This window comes from Sardina pilchardus, chromosome 18 (genome assembly GCF_963854185.1).
Source record: "Sardina pilchardus chromosome 18, fSarPil1.1, whole genome shotgun sequence".
NCBI lineage: Eukaryota > Metazoa > Chordata > Actinopteri > Clupeiformes > Clupeidae > Sardina > Sardina pilchardus.
This window is the reverse complement of record NC_085011.1, coordinates 28,648,422-28,673,497: the sequence shown is the minus strand read 5'-3', so window position 1 is coordinate 28,673,497 and position 25,076 is coordinate 28,648,422. Positions and strand designations below refer to the sequence as shown.

The 25,076-nt window shown below is 46.5% G+C and overlaps 1 protein-coding gene across 3 annotated transcripts in view; it reads left to right on the top strand.

Annotated features, from left to right (window-relative positions):
- Positions 1–23,523, top strand: part of sptlc3 (serine palmitoyltransferase, long chain base subunit 3) — a 36,726-nt gene extending 13,203 nt beyond the window's left edge. For all 3 annotated transcript variants that reach the window (XM_062519619.1, XM_062519621.1, XM_062519618.1), the window contains 6 exons: positions 3,912–4,017; positions 9,058–9,277; positions 12,685–12,811; positions 18,489–18,624; positions 21,038–21,167; positions 21,722–23,523. In XM_062519619.1, the coding sequence (XP_062375603.1) occupies positions 3,912–4,017; positions 9,058–9,277; positions 12,685–12,811; positions 18,489–18,624; positions 21,038–21,167; positions 21,722–21,835 (833 nt within the window). In that variant the 3' untranslated portion in view covers positions 21,836–23,523. The remainder of the gene's footprint in view (positions 1–3,911; positions 4,018–9,057; positions 9,278–12,684; positions 12,812–18,488; positions 18,625–21,037; positions 21,168–21,721) is intronic.
- Positions 23,524–25,076: the final 1,553 nt, after the last annotated feature.

Below are 25,076 nucleotides of genomic sequence, written 5' to 3'. Positions count from 1 at the left end.
TTTTGTGGTGGTCTTTTGATACTGCTTGGCTGGCAGACACATTTCAGGATGAGATGCAAGTGTATAGTAAATTCTGACCTCCTTTTCATGTGTCATCCATGATTAGGGGCTGTCTCCGATATGTCAGGGAGATGTCAACGTTTTGTCATCTGTGTGAATTATTTTATGCATTCGGCATTTCCAGAACACCTGTATGTAATAAATGTGCCACGACAATAACGCATAAGTCACACAGACTGCATGACATGTTATTTCTTCCATATGGATGATCAGTGGAGGTCGTGAGCACTTACTGTCATCTCTGGACATGTGGTGCTCCGTTAGCACCCCAGCGGTCTGCCTCTCGTTATCCATCAAGCAAATTATAGAGCAGGGGACTCGAAGCCCCTCGTCTTCAACGGGCAGGCTGGTAACATGTGCCCATTTGCTGTCGTCTGCTAGCCTACTTTCAGAACACATTCAGGGATGCGTTCTCAGAGGGTTGTGTCATGCATGTAGATGTTAATTGTAGCCATGCAGAATTCAAACACCTTGTAGAATTCAAGGTAATATTCTAGAATTGTGTATGTTAGGCTTTTGTCATGAAATAGGTGTCATATTTGCTGTATACAATACAAAATTGCATGGATCTAATGCAGTCAGTTAAGTTGACTATTAACAGTCTGTTTTCTATGGCATTCTGCTTAAATGGTGCATGAGGAGACCGCTGTTGTGATTGCGTAAGACAACATACACAAGAAAAGGCCAGTGCCCAGATATGAGATGGCTCTTTTATCTATCCATGGTCTGAAGGCTGAACAAATGAGCTGATGTGATGCGTGAAACGGGGAGGCTCAGATCCGAGCTGACAGGTACAAGCAGGTTTAGTCGAGGGGTCGCCACAGCGGGCCTCAAGTATGGGCCCCAGAGATTTGCAGGGCTGAGGCATTACCATTTGACCTGGAAACGTACGTGCACCTCACCTGTACACTCTCTCTCTCTTTCCCTCTCTCTTTATCTCTCTCTCTTTCTGTCTGTCTGTCTCTCTCTCTCTCTCTCTCTCTCTCTCTCTCTCTCTCTCTGTATACACACATACACACACACACACACACACACGCCCAAGACTACTGCAGAAGGGAAAACTACACCCACGCACGTCCAAGACTGTGCTGTGTTGCCGTGACAATCAGCATCTCTGAGTCACCGGCACCCAGAACTGCACCCATTTTGTTGAGTTAGTTTACGACTGACAGAACAAATGCCTCCCACCTTTGTAAAAAATCAATACCTGTGGCGTCATGGTTGAATGAAAAGGCAGAGAGGTCATTAAATTTTGATCGCTGTCATTAGAATGTAGGCCATTTCGCTTTTAGTTCAGCATTAATAATTCAAATATGTGCTTAATGTTGGTTAGTCGGTTAAATATGTAAATACGGACTCATAACTCAGTCACTTAAGAGTGAAGAGGAGTTGACGCTAGCATAAAAGTTTGTATTTGATTAAGCATTTCGAGGTGGCTTTTTTGCTTGAGTGAGATTTTGTAAGGTAAACATGCTGTACCATTTCCTGTTTTAGCCCTTGATAGAGTGCTCAGAAACTCTGCAGACTCAATTTGATTGTCTCCCTTAATGAAGACAAATTACTTATTATTTTGCACTAGGAATTTTGGAGGTGTGTGATTTATTTGTTTATTTATTTATTTATTTTGTCTTAATGAAGTATAATGATGATGATCAGATATTTCCCCTATTATATCAATAATTCAGTCCTTCAACAAGATGTACCAGCAGGTCTGAAGGAAGTTTGTTATACACTTTTGTTTTCATCAACCCTGTTTAAGAATCATATAATAATGCTCAGTCATCATGACTATATCACCTCAAATGAGTAAATAAACATCATAAGACAGAACAGACAAATACCGCACACGCCTTGATTGTCCAATAGTCACAAGATGAAGTTGATTGTGAAAGATTGTTGAAACTAAAGGAGAACCTTGGAGTTTTCACTTTTGTGGATCAGTCAGTCAGGCAAAGTTCAATACAAATGGAGAAGTTGTTTTTCTGAACAACAAAGATATTTAGATTTTTATTTTATATGTGGTTATATAATTGGTCTTGAATACAGCCATGTGCTACGTTTGCCACAATATCTTCACTTAATTGAAGTGTGCCTCTAGGCCGCAATGCATTCAAGTGCGACCTTGAAAGGCATCTTTACCCGTTCTCTATGTGTCTTTGTCTTACCCGTTCTCTTAAAGTGCCACTGAACATTGAGTTTGCCAGACCTGTATCTTGTGTGGTAACAGGCTTTGAAATGTTAGGGGGGGGGGGGCGGTAAAGTAACTGAACTGGTTTTATATGAAGGTGTGGCAAAACCAGTACCTCTCCTCCACATCTTCTCCCTCGAAACGCATTTCCAGGAGTCAGGCGTCCAGGAGTATTGCTTTACTGTTACTGCATGTGAATGAGTTCTAATAAAACTACACATCCATAAAAACCATTTGCATGAAACGGCCATCACGTTCTGCACTTGGTGGTTTAACAGGTCATTTACTTACAAATCACATGCATAAAAACCTTGCAAACCATGTTGCAAATGGGTGGCGTGTTATCCTTAAACACGTGCAGCATCACTTCATAAATGCGTGTATCCGAAAGGCTTGTGTACTAAGCACATGTGAATTTATTGTGTTTGCAATCTCAAGCTGGTAAGAAATGCTAAGAGTGCTGTGGTACAACTCTGCCCTCTACTGCACAGTTTGGGCTAAGAAGATGACTTGCACAACCTGTAGTGTCTTTACATTGCATTACATTTGGCTGACGCTTTTTAACCAAAGCGACTTACAACATTTAAGCTTTTAAGAGCAATTCTAACAACAAATATCACTCTTATCACAGCGAGGACTGCTGGGAAAAAGCTGAGAAAATGCTGGATAATGTGCTAGAAATCGAATGCTCCATTAACGCAGTGACAGTTTCTCTGCCCCACTATGAACTGTTATAACCATAGGCAGAGAAGAGCCTGTAGCAAGGACAACTTCAGAGTAACCGGAAAGAAAGAAAAAAGCACAGCACATTTTACTCAGCGGTACAGCTGGTTTATTGATAAACTGACATTTCGGTGTACCATTAGAATCAGAATCAGAATCATCTCTAATTCTGATTCTAATGGTACACTCTGATGAAGGTCTGACTGACCAAAACAACTCTAGAATGCTCCTCAAAAGCATCCTAAGCGACATAACTCTCAAGCTGGTGCATCCCTGGCTCTCAGAATACTCACTCTTGTAGTCCCTTGCAGCCCAGCAGATAAAAGGCTCACACCTTGTGTCCCTGTGGTCTTAAACCATGTGACAAAGGTGCAAGAAAAACAACTCTTGGCATAATGGACTGGGTGGGGTAATTGGTGTGACCGCTCACTGTTATCATGCACTGACGTGGAAACCACTCTGGTCTGTGCAACAGCGCAGTGGTTTCTGTCAACAGAGGTGCTGCTAGCTGGAATCGGGCTACTTCCTGTTTGTGGTCTATGTGGCAGGTGCCCCAGTGAGTCACTGACAGCCAGCATTCAGGTAGCGTGCTGTGCACAGGAGGTATTGAAGCACAATCAGATCAGCACACAAGAGAGACGTTTTATATCCCGGAAAATTATGCTTTAAGTGTTGACATGTTGTAGTGCTCTCTGTCTTTGAGTGTGTGTGCGTTCTCATGCACATACGATAACTGTGTGTGAGTGTGTAACCTGATGTAAGATCTACAACTCTGTGTGTGTGTGTGTGTGTGTTTGTGTGCCCATGCTACAAGATACAATCCTGTATAAAGACCACATCCTAACTCATGGCATGGTATGTGGTCGTTGAATTATGGTATAGATGATATGATAATGTGAGGCATGTTAACATATGTTGGTCTCCCCTGTGCTGCTGCCAGATATGCAGAGCCTGGAGAAGCTGCTGAGGGAGGCGGTGAGCTCTGGGCAGCCACGCACACACCGGCCCTGGAAGAAGATCCTTATCCTGGTGGAGGGCATCTACAGGTTAGCCACTGCTGCTGCTTCAGGCACACACACGACCATGCACACACACGCGCGCACGCACACACGCACGCACATATGCACACACACACACACACGCACATATGCACACACACACACACACACACACACACACACACACACACACATACATGCACACACATGCACACACACATGCGCGCACACACACACACATGCACACACACATGCACACATAAACACACACACACACACACACACACACACACACGCGCACACACTCACAACCATGCACATGTTCAGACATGTTCATGCACACACAAACACATGCATGCACTTTCACTCACTCACACACACACACAAACGCATGGAAACACTCACGCACATATGCAGATGCACACACATACACATACACGCATGCACATAAGCACATACCCACACCCACACACACACACAAATGCATTCAGACACTCGCACGCACACATGCAATTACGTGCACATACACACAAACACACACACACACACACACGTGCACATACAGTGCCTATAGAAAGTCATCATACCCTTTTGAAATAGTTACTTTTTTTGTCTTACAGCCTGAAATCAAAACACATTTTAAAAAAAATCTTTTCCAGTTTTATTTACAAATTTAGCTGTACAACATCAAAATAATGAAAAAAAAGTCAACAGTTCTGAAAATTAATAAAAAATTAAAAACTGGAACAACAGGGTTGGAAAAGTCATCATACCCCTGACTTAATACTTTGTAAAGCTTCCTTTTGCTTTCATTGCAGCCATCAATCTGTTTGGATATGTCTCTATTATAGCTTTGCACACCTAGATAGGGGAATATTTGTCGTGCAGAAATGCTAAAATGTAGTCAAATTCTGTAGGGAATGGCGATGGACTGCTCTCTTCAAGTCAATCCACAGATTTTCTATAGGATTTAAGTCAGGGCTCTGACTTTGCCACTCAAGGATATTCACCATCCTATCCTTAAGCCACTGCTTTGTTCTTTTGGCAGTGTGTTTTGGATCATTGTCGTGTTGGAAGGCAAATGACCTGCCCATCTTCAGCTGTCTAGGAGAGGGACGCAGGTTTTCCTTAAGAATGTGGATGTACTTGGCAGCATCCATTTTCCCTTTTATCCTGACCAATTGCCCAGTCCCCGCTGAAGAGAAACATCCCCACAACATAATGTTGCCCCCACCATGCTTCACACTAGGTATGGTGTGTTTTGGGTGGTGTACTGTGTTGGTTTTCGCCAAACATTGCGCTTGGAGTTCAGTGCAAAAACACATCTGGAATATTCTGCTACCATGTGGAAAAAGCTTTTATGGTCAGATGAGACTAAGATCGAACTTTTTGGAGACTAAGATTGAAGTTTTTGGACTGAGCTCCAGGCGCTAACCAAACACAGTGTACACACCCAAACACACCCAAAACACACCATACCTATTGTGACGCATGGTGGGGACAACATTATGTTTTGGGGATGTTTCTCTTCAGCGGGGACTGGGCAATTGGTCAAGATAGAAGGGAAAATGGATGCTGCCAAGTACACCCACATTCTTGAGGAAAACCTGCGTCCCTCTCCTAGACAGCTGAGGATGGGGAGGTCATTCGCCTTCCAACACGACATGAATCCTAAACATAGTGCCAAAAGAACAAGGCAGTGGCTTAAGGATAGGATGGTGAATATCCTTGAGTGGCAAAATCAGAGCCCTGACTAAAATCCTATAGAAAATCTGTTTGATTGACTTGAAGAGAGCAGTCCATCGCCATTCCCTACAGAATTTGACTAAATTTCAACATTTCTGCACGAAAAATATTCCCCTATCTAGGTGTGCAAAGCTATAATAGAGACATATCCAAACAGATTGATGGCTGTAATGAAAGCAAAAGGAAGCTTTACAAAGTATTAAGTCAGGGGTATGATGACTTTTCCAACCCTGCTATTCTAGTTTTTAATTTTTTATCAATTTTCAGAACTGTTGACTTTTTTTTCATCATTTTGATGTTGTACAGCTAAATTTGTCAATAAAACTGGAAAAGATTTTTTTTTAAATGGGTTTTGATTTCAGGCTGTAAGACAAAAAAAGTAACTATTTCAAAAGGGTATGATGACTTTCTATAGGCACTGTATACACATGCTGTTTGCAAGGGTGGAAGCTTTTGTTTTGGTGTAATTGTTGCTTAAGTTGGCGCCACTTCTTTGCTGGGACAACATTACCGTTAGTGAATTGAGGTTTCCAGAACTGTCCCTTTGCACTGGTGCAGTGGTGAGGTGTGAAATGGAAAGAGATGAACTGAGAAAGAGGTGGTGTGTGGGTGGGTTGGAGAAAGAGAGAGAGAGAGAAAGAGAGTGGGAGTTTGTGGTTTAGAGGCAGAGAGACAGAGCAAGAGGGACAGTGTCAGATTGAGAAAAAGAGTGAGGGGGAGAACACTGTTAGAATGCAAAGTGAGTATGTGTTCCAGCAACTTCTGCCTTTTGATTACAGCAGTGAAGAAAGTGTGTGTGTGTGTGTGTGTGTGTGTGTGTGTGTGTGTGTGCGCGCGCGCACATGGTGTGTGTGTGTGTGTGTGTGTGTGTGCGCGCACATGGTGTGTGTGTGGTGTGTGTGTCTGTGTGTGTGCGTGTGTGTGTCTGCAGCTCCCAGAACAGAGCAATCCAGTGTCTCTCTGACCCTCCATCTGCTCATTAGCTTCAAATGAAGGCCAAATGGAACTGGGGAGATTGATTCTGCTGCACCTCCAACTAAGGCTCTGCATCCTCAGCCAGCTCTCTCCCTCCCTCTCTCTCTCTCTCTCTCTCTCTCTCTCTCTCTCTCTCTCTCTCTGTCTCTCTCTCTTTTCTTTCTCCCTCCCTCTCTGTCTCTCAATCTCCCATTTTTCTCTTTCTCTCCACCTCCCTCTTGTTTTTTCATCTTTCTCTCATGCTCCTATAATCTGTTTCTTCTCTCCCCATCCACAGTAAGTAAGTAAGTAAGGGCTTTTTTTCGGTCTCTGTCAGTGCCCTGTGCCTCGGTCAGCTAGCAGGCTGCTCCCCTGGTCAGCTCCAGGGCTGAGCCTTTTAACTGAGAGGAAGCACTCACCAGCCACTCTTATGGCAGCCCTGCTCCTGAGCAGCGGTGGGTTCTCCGGTGGTGCGACGGGCTTTTAAACGCACTCAGCCCAGCCGCTTAGCAGCTAGCTCACCTGTTGCCTCTGTGCACTCTGCTCCAACGGCTGCCTTGTATATTGGATGGAGTGGTGGTGGGAGGGTGGTGAATAGGTGTGTGTGTGAGGGGGTGAGGGGGTGGGGGGCCGGGGGAGGGTTGGTAGACGTGTTGGAGGCACTCAAGTGGGCAAAATTGTGCTTCCTGCACTTTCAGCTGAAACATCAAACCCCACCGTGATAAAGAGAGAAAAGGAGAGGGGGAGTAGGTGAGAGAAGGAGGGAGAGGAGGGGAGAGAGAGAAAGAAAGAGAGGGATAGAGTGAGGACTTCAGCTGCGAGGCGGATGGGGAAGGAGAGAGGGGGGGGAGGGGGGGTCTCTCTTTGAAGTCGTTCCGGCCCAGGCGTGTGAGGTGTCGTCTGGCTGGAGCGAGCGAGCGGCGGCTAATGCTAGAAGTATACTCGACGCACCCGACCTGTCGCGCGACAATGTGACGTCAAAATGACGTAATTTCCTGTGTCGCAAGCCACATTTCAGCCGCGCGCCGACCTGTCGGACACCGAACATTTTTTATCAGCCGCGCGCGCCAACCTCGCACGACAACTAGGAAGAGATTGAAGCCAAGCTCACGGAGCCAGTGTCCTTATACAGTCATCAACCACATAAACCACATTCAGGCATTATCATATAGCCTATCCAACATCTTAAATAAGCCCATTCATTTTTAAAACGACTGTAGTCATGAAGTTTGAATAATAGTAAGTTTGAAAAGTGGGAAGTTAACTTGGCTAGGCTGCAGCGAGAGTTGCCGTTTGGATGACTGATTTGTTTACAGTCGTGAACTACGTTGGATAAGTTAACGAAGTTACCAGTGAGAGTTGCAACAGGAGGATATTAGGGGGAAATGACTAGGACCGAGGCACATAAGTATTCCAGCAAAAGGTAAGGAAGAGATTTGTTTTCAACCAAAGGATATCTGCTAGACCTAAAAAAAAATATATATCTTTCCATTTAGGGAGATTACACAAGCTCATCTCATAAACGAGATGGTAGGCTAATCCTTCAGTTGTGCAAGCTAAGTCTGAAATATCAGCAAAGAAGCTAGTTGCTACTGCCATTAACGTCAATGGATACCGTGCCTCCGTTCAGGAGAATACTGCAAATTGTGTCGCGACTACCACGCGCAAGTATACATGGTTACAACGTTCCCCGTGACGTCAACATGTCGCACGACAAGTCGGGTGCGTGAACTGTACCGGGGCCTTAAGGTGCCTGATGAGAGCCAGAGCGCCACGGCCTGTGAAGCCTCCCCACCGCACTGCTGTCTCCTCTCCCTACCACACTGCCCTCCTCTCCTCTTGCCTCCTCTCCTCTCCTCTCTTCTCCTCTTGCCTCCTCTCCTCTCCTCTCCTCTCCTCTTGCCTCCTCTTGCCTCCTCTCCTTCCCACCGCACTGCCCTCTTCTCCTCTCCTCTCCTCTCCCTTCCCCTCCCCTCCCCACGGCACGTCTGCCTGTGAATGCCCTTACATGGACCGTCTGTGGACGGAAGGAATGAAGAGGAGCCAAGGAGAGAAGAGGGGAAGGGGGGGATGAAAGCAGGCACGGGAGTCAGATGGATTCTTGAGGTGGTGGGGTGGTGTGTGTGTGTGTGTGTGTGTGTGTTGGGGGGTGGAAAGGGCTCTTGTGAGGTTCTTGCGTAACCGAACTGCTACACATTTGTGGCATGTGTCCTCTAATGAATAGATGTGTTTGTATCTCCCTTTCACACACAAACAAACACACACAAACATGTGCACACACAAAGAGAGAGAAAGTGTGTGTGTGTGTGTTTGCAATTCTTCTGCTGCATTGGTTCTGTGTTTCACCATAAGGCATTGCTCTGTGTGTCCTGTGCTTGCCGTTTGCAGTATGGAAGGCTCGTTGGTGCGTCTGCCTGAGATCATTGCGCTGAAGAAGAAGTACAAGGCCTACCTGTATCTGGACGAGGCCCACAGCATAGGTGCAGTGGGGCCCTCGGGACGTGGTGTGGTGGAACACTTCAGCGTGGACCCTCAAGATGTGGACGTGCTCATGGGAACCTTCACCAAAAGCTTCGGGGCTGCCGGGGGCTATATTGCTGGCAAAAAGGTACAGGGGCACGATCTTCTCCTTCAGCTGTTCTCCATAAGTCTAACTCCGTACACACACACACACACACACTTTTACTCACACACACACTCACACTCTCTCTCTCTCTCTCTCTCTTTATCGCTCTCTGAACATCAACAAGCACATCACGAGCACACACTCACACACAAACAGAACACACATGTACACACACACAGGCACACACACACACAGAGATTTATGCCTGTGGCATTATATGTGTGTGTGTGTGTGTGTGTGTGTGTGTGTGTGTGTGTGTGTGTGTGTGTGTGTGTGTGTGTGTGTGTGTTTGGATGTACTGTATCTGTGCGGACTATTCCATGGATTTTAGATCAGCAGGGTGACTCCTTGTCCTGTGGCTGATGCCATCTACTTGAGTAATGGACGCCCTGTCAGATGTGTCAAATCAGACCCAGAAACAGCCTCCGTGTCTGGCCGCCATCAGATGTTTCTGTCACACTACGGCAACCTGTTGATCAAACTGACATGCAATTCCCTCTTGACAAAAAATAGACCACCTCACACACTCTGTGTGTGTGTGTGTGTGTGTGTGTGTGTGTGTGTGTGTGTGTGTGTGTGTACACACAAATCTGTGAGGTACACACATACACACACATACACTCATATACACACACACACACACACACACACACACACCTCACAGACTTGTGTGTATGTGTATGCACACATACACATAAATATGTGAGGTAAACACATACACATACACTCATTTATATATATATACACACACACACACACCCACCCTTCTCTCCGCAGTCTCTCTGTTCTTCTCCCCCACATCCCCTCATGTGTGCCGCAAATGTCACGCACACTGCGTCTCGGTGCCTTTGTACACGACTTCTTATTACTCCATTAAAAATGGCACTTGTGTACATAACCACATCACGGACGTGGCAGTTGATTATGAAAGAGGGCGCCAAACGACGGCGCCACGTTGTTTCAATTAGGGCTGCAGAGAGTGAGTGAGAGAGAGACAGAGGGAGAGATGGATAGAGAGACAGAGAGAGAGAGATGGAGGGAGAGAGAGAGGGGGAGAGACATAGAGAGAGATAGAGAGAGATAGAAGGGGAGAGAGAGATAGAGAGACTCTTCCCTCCCCGAGTGTGCGTTGGCACGTATTCCCCTCGTCGAGCCACTCAGCTCTAATAAAGCAGCGGAGGTGGCAGGGGTCCAGCTCCTCCTTGTGGCGAGTGCTGAAACTGCACCTTGTGTTTTTCTGAACGCTTCCTAACAAGCATGATAATGAGTGGAATATGATTAACATGCGGTACTTCTCCCTGGCAGCTGGGCATCATAAAGCCTGGCAGAGAGAGAGAGGGGGCTGGTGGTGTTTTGTGTTTTGGTCTTTTTTTTAATTTCAGGGTGGGGGTCGCATTTTTTTTGGAAATATGAAAGGCTTTTTTGATTTATTTGTTGTCGTAGTGAAATCCCTTCAATCCCCCGTTTTAAAGCAGACTCAGGTTGACCCACAAACAGCCCCAGCAGATGTTCCCTCAGCAGCAATAGAGCACTGAAATGAGCACCTTAATGATCTGGCCCTTAACTCGGGCCTGGCTGCAGTAAAGAGTCACCACAGCGTTTGATCCCGTCGCTCAGTGGTGTGTCGAGCGGAGACCAATGCGGGCCCACGGCCTCCAACAGTGGCTCCCTCTCCGCACATATTTAGGAAGAGGGATATTTGTTTGAAATTAGATTGTGGCAAGGGGAAACACACACACACACTCACACACACACACACACACACACATACTGATACACACACACGCTCACATACACACACCGACTACGCTGGTTCCAAAAGTCACAGATGTGGGGAGGATTTCGGACACATTCCCTTAGCCGGCTTATCTCCTCCGTTCCCCCAAAAGCTCACCGGCCCCAAAAGCACCGCAAATCTCCAGCCCCTCTAAATGGAAACAGATGTTCTGCAGCCCCGCCCCCCCCCCCCCCTCCCCTTCCTCACCCCACTCACTCCCACCCCTCCTACTTCACACACATCTGGCGGAGGAGGAGGAGGAGGAGGACTGCACCTCCCTCAGTTCCTCACTCTTCCTCCTGAAGCTCATCAGTGGGCCTCTGGACGCAGTTGGCAGTGAGTGGAGACCGGGGGGGCGGTCAGCGAGTCGTCTCCGGCTCCACCCGTCCTCCTGGTGCAAAAGGAGAAGGGCTGTGTTTGGAGGGGCGAGCATGCTCACACACACACTCACACTCTCTCTCTCTCTCTCTCTCACACACACACACACACACACACACACACACACACACACACACACACACACACACACACACACACACCAATCAGGCTCCCGGAGCAGGAGAAGGGCTGTGTTTGGAGGGCGAGCACGCTCAAACACACACACACACACACACACACACATATTTCCACTCTACCAAGCCTCCTGGAGCAGGAGAAGGGCTGTGTTTGGAGGGCAGTGATTGAGGTGCATGCATTGAGGTTCCCATACACACAATAATATCCCCCAATTCCACCCACCCTCAATATCTCTCTGGTTTACAGCAAGAAGCGTTGTCAATAGTGCCCTGCACTTCCACTGTGTTGTTGCACTACCCCCTAGTGGTCTTTATGGAAACTGCAAATGAGTGAAGCGGGGCTTCAGAGCATCACACAAATCCGATTATCTTATCCAGTTTATTCTAACTGCAACATAAGTGCAGCACAGTTAAGGCGCAGCAAAGATCCTTGACATTTTTCTCGTAATTTTACGCACATTGAATTCCTACCAGACATATGATTTTTCTGCGACATGAAAATGCCTACCAAGACATTCCAACACCGAAAAAGTCATGTTTCATTAGTCGTTGCTGTACTTTGTGGAAACCCAAGCCACATAAACGACAGCAAATGTATGTATTTACACATAGTTGCTCAAGTTACCGCTAAAATGACGGCCCCAATGAGAGCAGAAGTGGGACGCTCAAATGTGAAGCACATGTCTGACTGGGACGGCACCCGTTTACCCCAGCCTCTCATACCTCAGACTCAGAGTCTCGCTCTCATCTCAACGTCTCGCTCTCCCTTTCACTCTCTCATCTCGTCTTCTCTCCCCCCTCTCTCTCTATTATTTCCCACCCGCCCCTCTCTCTCTATTATTTCTCATCTTTCCCTCTCTCGCTCACTCATTTCGTCTTTTCCCCTCTTTCTCTCTCTTATTTCTCACCCCCCTATTTCTCTCTCTTTCTCTCTCTCTCTCTCAAGTGCTTTTTATCATATGATGCTTTATTTTATGTGTGAATGTATTGCATGAATATTTGCATTATGTTTGGTTTTGTTTGAGGCGTGTCATTCTTTCATGGGTGAAGGAAATGATGGTTGAACCTCTCTCTCTCTCTCTCTCTCTCTCTCTCAGGAGCTGGTGGACTACCTGCGTACCTACTCCCACAGTGCTGTCTACGCCTCTGCCATGTCCCCGCCAATCACAGAGCAGATCATCAGAGCCATGAAGTGCATCACGGGAGCAGATGGCACCAAAGAGGGTGAGCATGTTTTACTTCAAGTGTCCTGTGCTTAAACTGTGTCCATGTAAAACTACAGCCCAGACTTATATTCTAATACACATTTAAAAATGTGTGTGTGTGTGTGTGTGTGTGTGTGTGTGTGTGTGTGTGTGTGTGGCTCAGTAAATGGGCAACAAACACAGTAGTGTTTTTAGACTGAGCGATTCCCTTTTCCAGCAGATCAATAACGTTGCTTCAGGAGCACTAAATGAAGGGGTGTGTTTGATTGGCTGTTGAGTTCAAATCTCAACACCCTTTCCCCAGGATGGAGGACTCCGCTCTTAAAGCCAACTAATTGCACCGTATTTAGAGAGAGCGCCGCTTTGAAAGGTTTCCCCACTACAGACGGATAGGCTTCCCCTCTCTTCACGACACTAACATCATTAAGGCCTCTACAGAGTGGAACCATCATCAACATCACACACGACACACACGTTTGAAAAACCAACCCTCGTTCAGAGGCAACTGCACCACATTAGTGGGCCTGCAGACCCACACACCCCAACCAACCACCACCACCACCACCACCAGCAGCATTAAGCTCAGATCAGATCAGACCAGATCAGCACCAGACTGCAGGCAGAAATACACCTCCAGACGGCAGCCAGGGTGCAGCTCCAGTGGCAGCCAGAGGTGCTTGTCTCTGGGGCCGAGTGGGTGCGGAGGTGGGATCACACACAGGGGTCCGTAGAGTCCCATAGGGACCGGCCAGCCCCCACTGCTGCTCAGGAAATGTGCTAACGATTACGGCGCTCCGCCTGGGAAAGAGGTGGTGCAAGCACCACCAACACCCCCCACCCCACCGTAACGCTCCTCATACACCCCCAAACACATACACACATTAAACACACACACACACACTAAACACACACACACACGCATTCAAACACACCACACGCACACACGCTGAACACACACACACTATAGACGTTACACACACGCGCGCACACACACACACATGCTAAACACACACACACTATAGGCGTTACACACACACACACACTTACACACTGGGACACGTGACCCCCATTGCCGCAGAGGAAATCAGTTTCACATGGGCCCCTGTGAGAGACCTGCGTTTCAAAACAGTCACTTCAGTAATGACTTACGACGTTGAGGCAGAGCATCGCTCACCCATCTGTCCACTCGGGCCGTTCCGAGCCACACTCTCTCCAGCGCGTGAAGCGTCGTCCACACATGTGTCTGACGACCAGATGCCCTGAAGATCTCAGCGCACACCACCCAATCCATATGATGCACAGCTCCATACATGTGATTCAGCTCACCAGGTTATGATGAGCCCCCCCCCCCCCCCCTCCCATTTTCCCCTCTTCCCCTCTTCCCCTCAAGACGTCAGTTTTTTGTAACTATCATTGCATTGAGAGTGCTGCAACGGCCGGGCTCATACCTTAAAACGGGCCTCGTGTCAGAGACGGATTCATTTCCGCAGGTGTTTGTAATGAAGTTCTGAACCAGATGGCTGGTGGTCCGTAAGCCCTGCTGTTTACATTTGACGTATGCGGTGTGACATTCTAGCCGATACGACTTTGACAGCGTTATCGTTAGATATTCCTGGAATGAGCGAGTCTGGAACTCCACGACAGTGTTATACTGTCTATGAGAGAGTTGTAGTAATACGGAAAGAAAAAAAAAAGAGAGAGAGAGTTGGATGGAAGCTGACAGATGACAGGTTGCTTCACCAGCGGGGGAGCATGTGTCATTGGAGAGGTGAACAATCCAGAGTGCACTAATAAGCATGGCTCACCTTCAAAAACTCACGTTTGTCTGGCTCCGTTTCTCCCCAAAGCATGGTGTGTGTGTGTGTGTGTGTGTGTGTGTGTGTGTGTGTGTGTGTGTGTGTGTGTGTGTGTGTGTGTGTGTGTGTGTGTGTGTGTGTGTGTGTGTGTGTGTGTGTGTGTGTGTGTGTGTGTGTGTGTGTGTGTGTGTGTGTGTGTGTGTGTGTGTGTGTGTGCGCGCTCTATCACTGTACTCCAAAGCCGGGGGCCCAGGCCAAGTTTCTGTCGGAGCCAAAAATAAAGATACATAGTTTAGGTTCAGCTGAAAGGGAGAGGGTGCCCTATGGCAGTATCTCCTCTATTCTCCCGCTTTTCTCTTTGAAGTGGAGGCCTGTTTACATGCACCCATGACTCACTCTGGATCCACACGTGTGTGTGTGTGTGTTGCCATGTATGGTGCAACTGTGTTGCTGTCCTCAACGACTGTATCCTCAGTCCTGTGCAAGGTGGCTGACGTCATCTCAGCAATTTGTGATTATACTGAGCAAGCGTGAAAAAGTGCTGAAGTTCACTGTTGTGCACACACTTGAGCATGTGTCCCTGACCAGTCCGTGAAGCAGTCGGCTCTGTGATTACTGATTCCAGGGACAGCTAAGTGACACCAGGCTTGGATCGGTCGTTAGTCTGCCAAGCTTGACTGTGTGCACACTTGTAGCAAACAAACTGAAGATGCTGTGAGCGTAATGTTTCATAAAATGGCTCAGCAGTGTCCTCTCCTCTGTGTACTCACATAAGCTCATAGTTCAGCTGTGACACGTTTTTTTTTCTCTTGCTCTTTTTTCAGTCATCTGTGTTTCATATTACGGTTCTCTTTCTGAATGACTGAAGTTGAACTTGATGAGGTAATATGTTGTAATGTTCATGAGCGATAGTCATAGGCGTAGCCGGGGACTGACTGTACGCTAGTTAGCCCATGTTGATCAGACCCTCTGAATGATCTGATCAATGGTACTGGAGAAGCCCAGATGCTTTGGGGACTTAAGTAACCCAGCATCAAAACAGCTGCCTGCTGTTGATGGAGATTGCTCCTGACCTCTCACTTGCTGCAGGGAGAAATGCAGCAGTCCGCAGTGGCGATGCATGACACGTCCAGAAATGGATGGGTCTCTGTTTTGTATGGGGTGCAACGCTTTTGCCCCGGGTGTGACAGGCACATGTGTGAAGGATCGTTTGAAGAGGCCAGGTCATTCCTCAGAGGAAGAGAGTTTCACCTGAACGTAAAGAAAAGCCCCCTCGCCTGTTCACACCCCAGCAAAAGAAGGAAATGCGGTCCAAGTCAAGGAGATCTGTTTTTTCTTTCTCCCTCTCTTTCTTTGCTGGCCCTTTGCGAAGAAAATCGGATTGAACCGCCTGGCAAACAAACAAAGACCGTTGCAAAATGAGACCGAGTGAGTAGGCCGCTTTTTCTTTATTCTTTTAGACCTCACCTGCTCATGATACAGTTGTCTTGCATTTGGCACACACTACGATACACCCCAATACATTTTTTCCTTTTGTGTTTTCCTGCTGAGGTCTTTATGCAACGCTAACATGTTTGGCAGCGAGCAAAGTGTTTTGTGCTCTCGGTTTCTGCTGAGATAGGGGTTTTGGGTTAAGTGTTGTACACACCCCTTTGAAATACCTGCCAATCTTTTCCCAGGTAATCAAAAAAGTAGAGAAAAAAAGGCTGTTGTTTCCAAGACAGGCTGTTGCCAAGGCCTCAGAACTCCGAGCTGTTCCCTTGGCGATTCACATCATTAAGAAGCCCGGGAGGTCAGAAGAACATTTTCATTTTTTTGTTATTCGTTTTTTTTTTTCTCTCTCTCTCTCTCCCTCGCAAGCGCTGGAATTGATTTATCTTCGATTATATTTATCTGCAATGAAAGTGATACTAAGGCACGTTGTGCATTCCGTTTCACCCCTGTGGCACGGCTCCACGCGAAATCCATTGCATCCTATTTACAAGCCAAGAGTTGCTTTTTGGCATGGCACCGCATTTGTCCACCCGTCAGTCGTTTTTTTTTTTTTTTTTTTCCTGGCAAAACAAAACCAGCTGCTGCTGTTGCTGACTTTGTAATCAAGGGTGACTCAGGCCCAGGTCCTGAGTAGCGGGGAGGTCGAAACTAGGAGGGATGCCGAGCAGAGGTCATACAGGAAGGAGAGCGAGGGGGGATGTTGATAAAACGACGGAGCTGTTCTCCATCAAGTGATGGTGCAGATAATGCCTTTAATGACTGGGCCATTGAAGGGGTCTGAGACTATGATTTGACTAAGAGGCGGTGGGTGATGTCATTTCCTGTGTTTGCCTGCACTCCTCCTGGATTTGCTATCCTCGTGTTATTGAAAACAAAAGACCCCGTAGGCCATTAACACACACAGACACCCTTTCGATTCTGGACAAAGATGTTTTTCGACTGTATGGTTTATGTTTGATCACTCATAACCATTGCCATGTTGAGTAAAGGGGCTTCACCAGGGACATTTTATGCGGCCATGAGAAGCACCTCTGTTCCTGTTCTCCCATGTCCAAACTGAGAATAAGCCCTTAGTCCCCAATCCTGCTGCTTTCCGACCATTATGGTTACTTGGTCAAAAGGGAGGCTAAGTGTTGTCTCATGTCGATCACAGGCCTGTTCTTGCCTTGTCCCTGTCAGCTTGGATTTCCAACACACGTGTCTGTGGTAAGATGTTACTGTGGCAATGTCTTTACCCTGTGAGCCTGTAGGTTAGACATTGCAATGAGTATCATCTGCTTTGTGTCTCTATGGAGCCCCCAAAACTGTCTGTTTTGTTGTTGTTGTTTACGGACCAGATGGTGGGGGTAGCTACGCATCACTCCGCTGTGGGCCACTTTAAAGCCACCGGAGGCTTAAGCTGACACAGACGATTTAAGGCGCACTGGATATGTTTTAATCCCTGGCTTTGGTGCCGTCGAGCGCAGCCTCGTGGATGTTTGAGGTCGACTTTTTCTGCGGACTTTGGCAGTGTCCTCACTGTTTCACTAAGCACAAGGGATTTGCGTTCTGTGACAAATGATGGATGGTTAAGGAGAGAATATTGGCTCTCATTAATGCCGGCAATTAACATTTGTAATTAGGAACACCACACACAGCGACTTGTTGGTATGATTTTAGCATTGAGGGTTTCAGTGTGGTCAGCCTAGATATTTTGATGTAAATGTAAGAAGACATTTCGGATGAAGACACACATGCACTCTATTCAGAGTCTAAGCTTGTACCGTCAACTTGTGAAACCGCTGAATGCAAACCAATCGCTGGGGGGCACAGCATCTTTAGTCAACGTGTAAGGCCTTGTGCTTTTATGGCATTTGGCACCTCTCGCATGTCCTCAAAGATAAGCACCCAATAAATAATGTATAGGGAGGATCTGGGGCGAATTCCAACCTGACTCTTTGTCCATCAGGGGCAAAAAAAAAAAACTCCTTTTATGGTAACCAGTTGTACGGGGGCTACTGGAAGTGTTCAAAAGGAAAATGTCTAAACAAAGACCTCTTTCAATCTAAACAAGTGTCATTAGGTAGTCAAACGGTTTCATAACTGCTTTCATTTTTAACGACATGCAGTAAATCTGTGCACCGCACTGTAAAATACCTCATACATAAGCACAAACATCTCTCCTCTCCTCTCCTCTCCTCTCCTCTCTGAACACCCTGCAGAGCTACAATGAAAAGTTTTTCTTTTATCTGTTAACGCATGTCTGCAGAATCATAAGACCTGCTACTGTTTTCGTCTCTTTGCCGTGTCCCTCCACTCTCTCAGCCACATGGAGAGGAGGCCTATTGAACATGTTGGGATGGTGTATGTTAATGCCTCCATTTCCTACCTCATTAACCCCCACTATCCCACTGTCCCACCCCACAGGGCGCCAGAGAGTGCAGCAGCTCGGGGAGAACACCAGGTACTTCAGGGCGCGTCTGCAGGAGATGGGCTTCATCATCTATGGCAACGTGGACTCCCCGGTGATCCCTCTGCTGCTCTACCTGCCAGGGAAAGTCGTGTGAGTAGACGGTGTCTGAGTGCCGCGCTAACCTTCCCTCTTAACTGAACGTTTAATGCATGTTGTACTCTAATGCTACTTTTCAAGGCAGGTAGATTACAATGGGTTTGTGCACAGACAGATAACAAATAAATATCCTGCAGACTAATCAAATGTGAGTTTCTGTGCTAGTAAATGTGTGGTTTCTGACTTTCTGTGGTAACTGCTGGACTCGACTAGAAATTCTTTGCTGAACTGGAAAAACTTGCCCTTGCAACTACTCTGCCTGCAGAAAAACAGATTGAATACCACCTACCTCTCTCTTTCTCACACACACCCACCCCACCCCCCCACCCCCCCCCCCACCCCCCACACAAGCATACACTCACCTAACAGCCAATAGACAAGGGCATTCACCCCCATTGGTCAGTCCGTCCAAAAGAGCGATGTCTCTTTCAGGGGTGGAGGGGTGGGAGTTGGACCCTGTCCACTCTGGATGCTCCAGATGCTCGGTGAATCGGTAGTGCACAGAGAAGCAATGTGACACGCGAGAGGCTCATCCTCTCCCGGGCATTTCAGACGCTTCCAAAGATAACAGGCCCCTGGCACAGCTACAAAGCCACCGGCAGCTGTGAGGCCTTTTTAAACTGAGCTCCCGCTTTCTCTCTCGCTCTCTGTCTCTCTGTCTCTCTCCATCTTTCTTTCTTTCTCTCTCTCTCTCTCTCGCCTGTATTCTGCTGTCTGCCACTGTTCTTTTGTGTGTGTGTGTGTGTGTGTGTGTGTGTGTGTGTGTGTGCGTGTGGAGCGCTGGTCCTAGCCATTCCAGTCTCTTTTCTCCCACCTGCCTCTCTGTCTGCCTCGCACCTTTCATGTCCACCATGGGGTACAGGCGCATATACAGCACAGCTGTTGTATTTAAGATGGATTCCTCTCTCCCCGCTCCCCTCTGTATGGGGTAAAGGAGAGGTTAGATGACTAAACTTTCTGTCTGGGTCCAGTCCCACTCACGATTCACTTACCTGTGCGCCGACCCAAGGAAGAGCCGGACAGGTGACCGACACCCAGTGTTGGGAGTAACGGCGTTTAAGTATAACGGCGTTACTAACGTTGTTAATTTGTCAGTAACGAAGTAATCTAATTAATTACTTTTCTCATCGTGGCAACGCCGTTATCGTTACTGAGAATTTAAAGCGTCGCGTTACTACAATTTGGTTCAATGAAGCGCGTTCACTGGATAGGATCATATAGGAATACCCTCCCCTGAGCTAATAACAATTATTATTGCTCTTGAACTTGACAGACTAGTAGGCTACCTCTACTGTACATCAGAGTGGAATCTGGAAATAATTTAATTCATAGGCCCACTTCATATCCAACTTCAGGAGGGAAAAAAATGACTTGAATAGGCTACTCACCAAATCCAAGCCATTTCATTTCTGCACATAGGCCTACTGTAGCGTAGCCGACCGAACTTGCCACGATAGTATAGGCATAATAGTGACAAGCCTGTTAATGCGCACTTTCTCTGTCTGTCGGATTCAATGCTCCTCTATAGTTTCTCTCACAGGGCTACTTCACTGAAACTGAACGTTATCTTCAAAGGAGGACCCAATACATATTTTAAAGATAGCCTATTTTATTTTTGAGGGCTTTTGATATCGGGGGTTACCTTACAGTAAAATTAATTATTAGCCTATTAGGCTACACGTCTCTGCTGCATAGCCTACATTTGTTAGGGCCGTTCAACTGGAGAAGGGGTTGTTCATTTACTCCCGTAGATTATTGCAAATATAGACTTGGTTGCGACTTCCGAACTACTTTGTTAATATTTGGGAAACTGCGAGTAAGGGGCTGCGACCGCACAGCCCAGGCTGCTGAAGTGCCGCGAGCGCGCAGCAAATCGACAGAAACAATATACTGTACGTATTTAAGCTCACAATATTCAGACCGCCTCAAAACGTTAACAGTCCTCCCGCATCTCCCGATTAGCCACCCCGGGCCTGGGCTGGGTGGGCAGATGCCATGCGCACGTTCTGACTTCCACCCACTGACGTTAAAGATGATAATAGCGTTATAGAACATAAAAATTAGTAAGTAATTACTTTTACATTGTGGTAACTGAGTTACTAACTCAATTACTTTTTGGCAGAAGTAATTTGTAACTGTAACTAATTACTTTTTAAAAGTAAGATGACCAACACTGCCGACACCTGCAGGCTGACCTGTTCAATCATTCACTAAAAGTTCCAGGAGTACCAGTGTCTGGTGCCTCAGCCAGCTTTTCTATCATAGCATAGAGATATTCTTATTATTTAGTATTCTCATTATTCTGTTTACTGTTTAATGGATGTTAATGATTCAATTCAGTGCAGTATAGTATCCTAGAAATAGAAACTCCATGACTGATGTGTGTGTGTGTGTGTGCGTTTTACAGGGCTTTCTCTCGCACCATGCTGCAGAAGAACATTGGTGTGGTGGTGGTAGGGTTCCCAGCCACACCGATCACCGAGGCCAGGGCACGTTTCTGTGTGTCGGCTGCCCACACCCGACCAATGCTGGACAAGGTAAGAGACAGGACACAGGACTTGACTGAACACTCTGGCTATGTCCAACACGACTAAAAGCCTGTCATGCACATTACATTACATTTGGCTGACGCTTTTTAGCTAAAGTCACTTACAACATGGTAAATATTTTAAAGCAACTCTCCAAACAATTCTAGGGAAAATGTTAAAAAGGTGGAGTGCAGTAAGAATAAGTGTCTCAATGAGTGCAATTCTGCCTTCTAAGATAGCTTAGTTTTTGTCGATTTTTGAAGGCAGCTTACAGTATCCTTCATACTGCCTTCAACCAAAGATTCTTTTAAACGTCTCTGCTTCAACTCCCGCTGATTAAGGCAGCTATCGATATCCTGGCAATGGCGTTCTGTGTTGCTATCTGGCTAGGCTATGTAAAACAAAGTTCATACCTGGTACCTTGATGTCTGCTATGGCAAGTGACTCATTAAACAATTGAAAGCAGCAAGGCAGCTAGTGGCTGTTTTCCGTTTTGGACAGGCCCATTTTCTCTCTTCTCTTTTCCCGCTGCCTGACTCTCTGATCTCTTGTCCTGCTCCCAGGTGCTACAGGCGCTGGACGAAACCGGCGATCTGCTTCGGGTGAAGTTCTCCCGCCACAGGATCTCGTTACGGCCGGAGCTCTTTGACGAAACAGACTATGAGCTGGATAGCTGATACGACGCAGAAAGCTCCAGCGACCTGCACAGAGAGCTCTAGTCCTGAGGGACAGTCCACATGAAGTTCATAGTCCTCCATTTTTGGGAGGAACTGGGCTCTTGCTTGCTTTGAAGGGACTGCTTCTCAGTCTCCCAGAAGAGACAGGATTCTATACCACCGGGCCCCAGTGGTGGTGGTTTTGGGAAATGAGACACTCCTAACTGTGGACACTCATAATAATGTTCCTCAGGCTCCTGTCTTTTATGTCGCCCATAATCATGATCGAAATCTGTGGCCGCTGGGAGCAGCTCTGTCGTAAAGGGGAAGCTGAAGATGAAGGAATATGAAAGACCTTCAAAAAGCTGCTGCAGATTAAACAGAAAAAAATACAAACAGAACCAGACAATTAACTCTCCATCGCTGACCTACATCACTAGTCCAAGAGAAGATTGCGGAGCCCTTGAAGTGGTAGTTTTTCTCAACAGCTCTTTTGCAGTGTCGAGAGAAAGACCACCGTGGAGAGCACGCAGTTATGAGTTTGGATGATTGAGAGAGTGTAAGCAGGAGACATGTTTTTTTGTCGAGATTTACGCCACCAATGGAAAATATGTCATCTCAGCTGTGGTTATTTTGATGCTATTTGTGATATACATGTTTGCCAGACTTCCCTCACACACTAATGCATTGCCACAATTACCAGAAAGTTCTGTGATGAACTGGTGTATTTGTAAATAATACAGTCAGATTACACTTTAATGACACTTGTGATGATTTCAGAATGATGACTTAAGTTTCCGCTGTCAACTCTCGTTGTGGGGGGTTCACTGTTGTATGTGCTCATCTTTGTCATATTTGCACGCTTCTGAATTCCCCTGTTCTCACGCGTGTGGCAGTCTCTGCAGTCTCTGTAGAAACGGTACTGTTTTCCTTCAAATACAAAGCAATCTCTAACCACCTTCCTGAGGTATAGTTTAGTGTCAAGACAAGTGCGTTCCAGCTTGTTCATCTGTGTCTGATTCTGTCAGCAGCTTAATTGTTGCATTTCAAGTCAAGGAGAGACGCAACACAAACACGTAAATGTCTGATTTCTTTGAAGGTAAGCATCCAGAGTATGCATTATGACAGCCAACATCAGAATTACCTGACAGGCGAGAGCCCACATTTCTCCAGGTATATAATAATTAATTTGTTTAATACCAGAGGGAATCTAGGCTACAATAAATGTCTCACCAAATGACAGCAGAGGCATAGCCTGCACTTGTTCAGTCCAACCCCCCCGACACAATGTTTATCTATTTTCATGGATTGCAATACTATGGAGACAGGTAGACTCTCTGAACAGAATTGAATACAATGACATGATTGGATAAGTTGCTGTTTGTTGATTTTGATAACATGCATGGATACGGACTATTTGCTCTTCAAAACAGAGGCAACTGCTTTGTCTGCTCTCAGAGAAAATTTTCCATTTTTACTTTGCATCGGTTTTCCTTTGTTGGCCCTTTCTCTTGATGGGGAATTGTTCTGTTGCACTTAATACAATGGCACTGTACATCTTGTGTTTTGGAAGGAGTCTTGAAATGTCAGCACTACTTGCTGAAGCAAGCCACAAAAAATGCAACATGAAACTACTCGATGACTACCACTCAATCAAATGTTTGTTAATAACTGTTATGTTTTGATTAAATGTTAAGTCAAAACATTAATTGATTCCTTGGTGACCATATATTACAAATGAGCACACCTCCAGTGTGAATCACTGCAGAATCAGAATATGTATGGAACATCAATGTTTTTAAAGAATATCTCAGCAGCAGTCAGGAGGAACGGAACTCGCACACCACTGTAGCCGATGCAAAAAGTCGATTTTATTTTTGCATCGGCTACAGTGGTGTGCGAGTTCCGTTCCTCCTGACTGCTGCTGAATATACTAATTTTGGAACTGACGCACCCATCAGGACTGGATTTACTGGCGCGACACCCTTCCTGTTTTACATTTAAAGAATATCTCACACACACTCACTGAGGACGGTCATCTTTGATCTGCCACCAGTGTGCGATGGTGGTGTGTCAGTTCTTCACACCTGAGCAGGGCTAGGACCCCATTAGCCAGCCTGTGGCAGCAGTCATCTAGTACCCCTCCGGGCTAATGATTCTCCAGGCACATCCTGCACTAATGGAGGCCCCTTGGAGAGAAAAGGAGGAGGTCAGGGGAATGCTGTTGCTAAACACATCAGTGGTGTTTAGGTCTGGTATGCTTTGAGGGCTTTTGCCGTTGTATTGAGTTATATAAGATTGTGTGTGTATATTAACCACACAACCAACTATGGTCGTCATGCTTGGCGGGGAATGTCACATGTTGAGCAGAAGCTTCGGGATGTAAACAGGAAGGCTTATTTTCCACCACAGCATATGCACATATGGATGGGACACTATATTCACACAACGCAGATCGGAACACGATATACACAGTACAAGATAGCGTTCTAGATTTATGTCTGGCACACAACAAAAAGCGGTAGAGTGCCTTGGGGGCTATCCAACACTTTTGCTTGTTCAGTTCAGATAGTATTTCAGGCTACCTAGGAAGAGAATTGTGCTGTCTCCATGACTCACCAAATGACTGTCCCGTGCCTGTGAATCTCTCTGACAGCGGTTGTTTGGAGGTTTTCTCTGAAACCACCATGATCTGCCCTCATACAGTGGAATGAAATGTCAGTGGACCTGAATGGAGAGGAAGGAATAGAGGTAAACACAATAGGTTTCTCATGTTTACAAACATCCAATACTCCACTTTATCAATGTGTTTCTAATCTGTAATCTGTTGGGTGACTTGAGTATGTGCATCACAGGCTGTGGAGTCTGGAGGGCAGATGGAACTGCTAAAATCTTTCACTCCAATACATTCTCACAAGCCAATAACACCAACAACAGTCACAGCAGAGTAGGGAGGGTTCTGGGGAAAACATCTGTCCAAGACCAGACCATCGCCAGAGAGGGCCCCCTGAGCCAGGCTGGTCCATTCTTTTGAACTGCGGAGCTGAGCACGCTGGTCTTATTGGAATGGCATGTTGCTGCTATTCTGGAGGGGGAACCTCTGGTAGCCCTTTGAAGTCGGCCAGTGTGTCCAAGGTTGTGGATTCTCTCCGCCCGGTTTCCCATTGCTGCTTTGGCGGGATTTTGAAGTGCAGGCAGCAGGGCACGGGCATACAAACAGCAGCTTTTACATGTTCGCAACAGGTGTTCAACACAGAGGTAG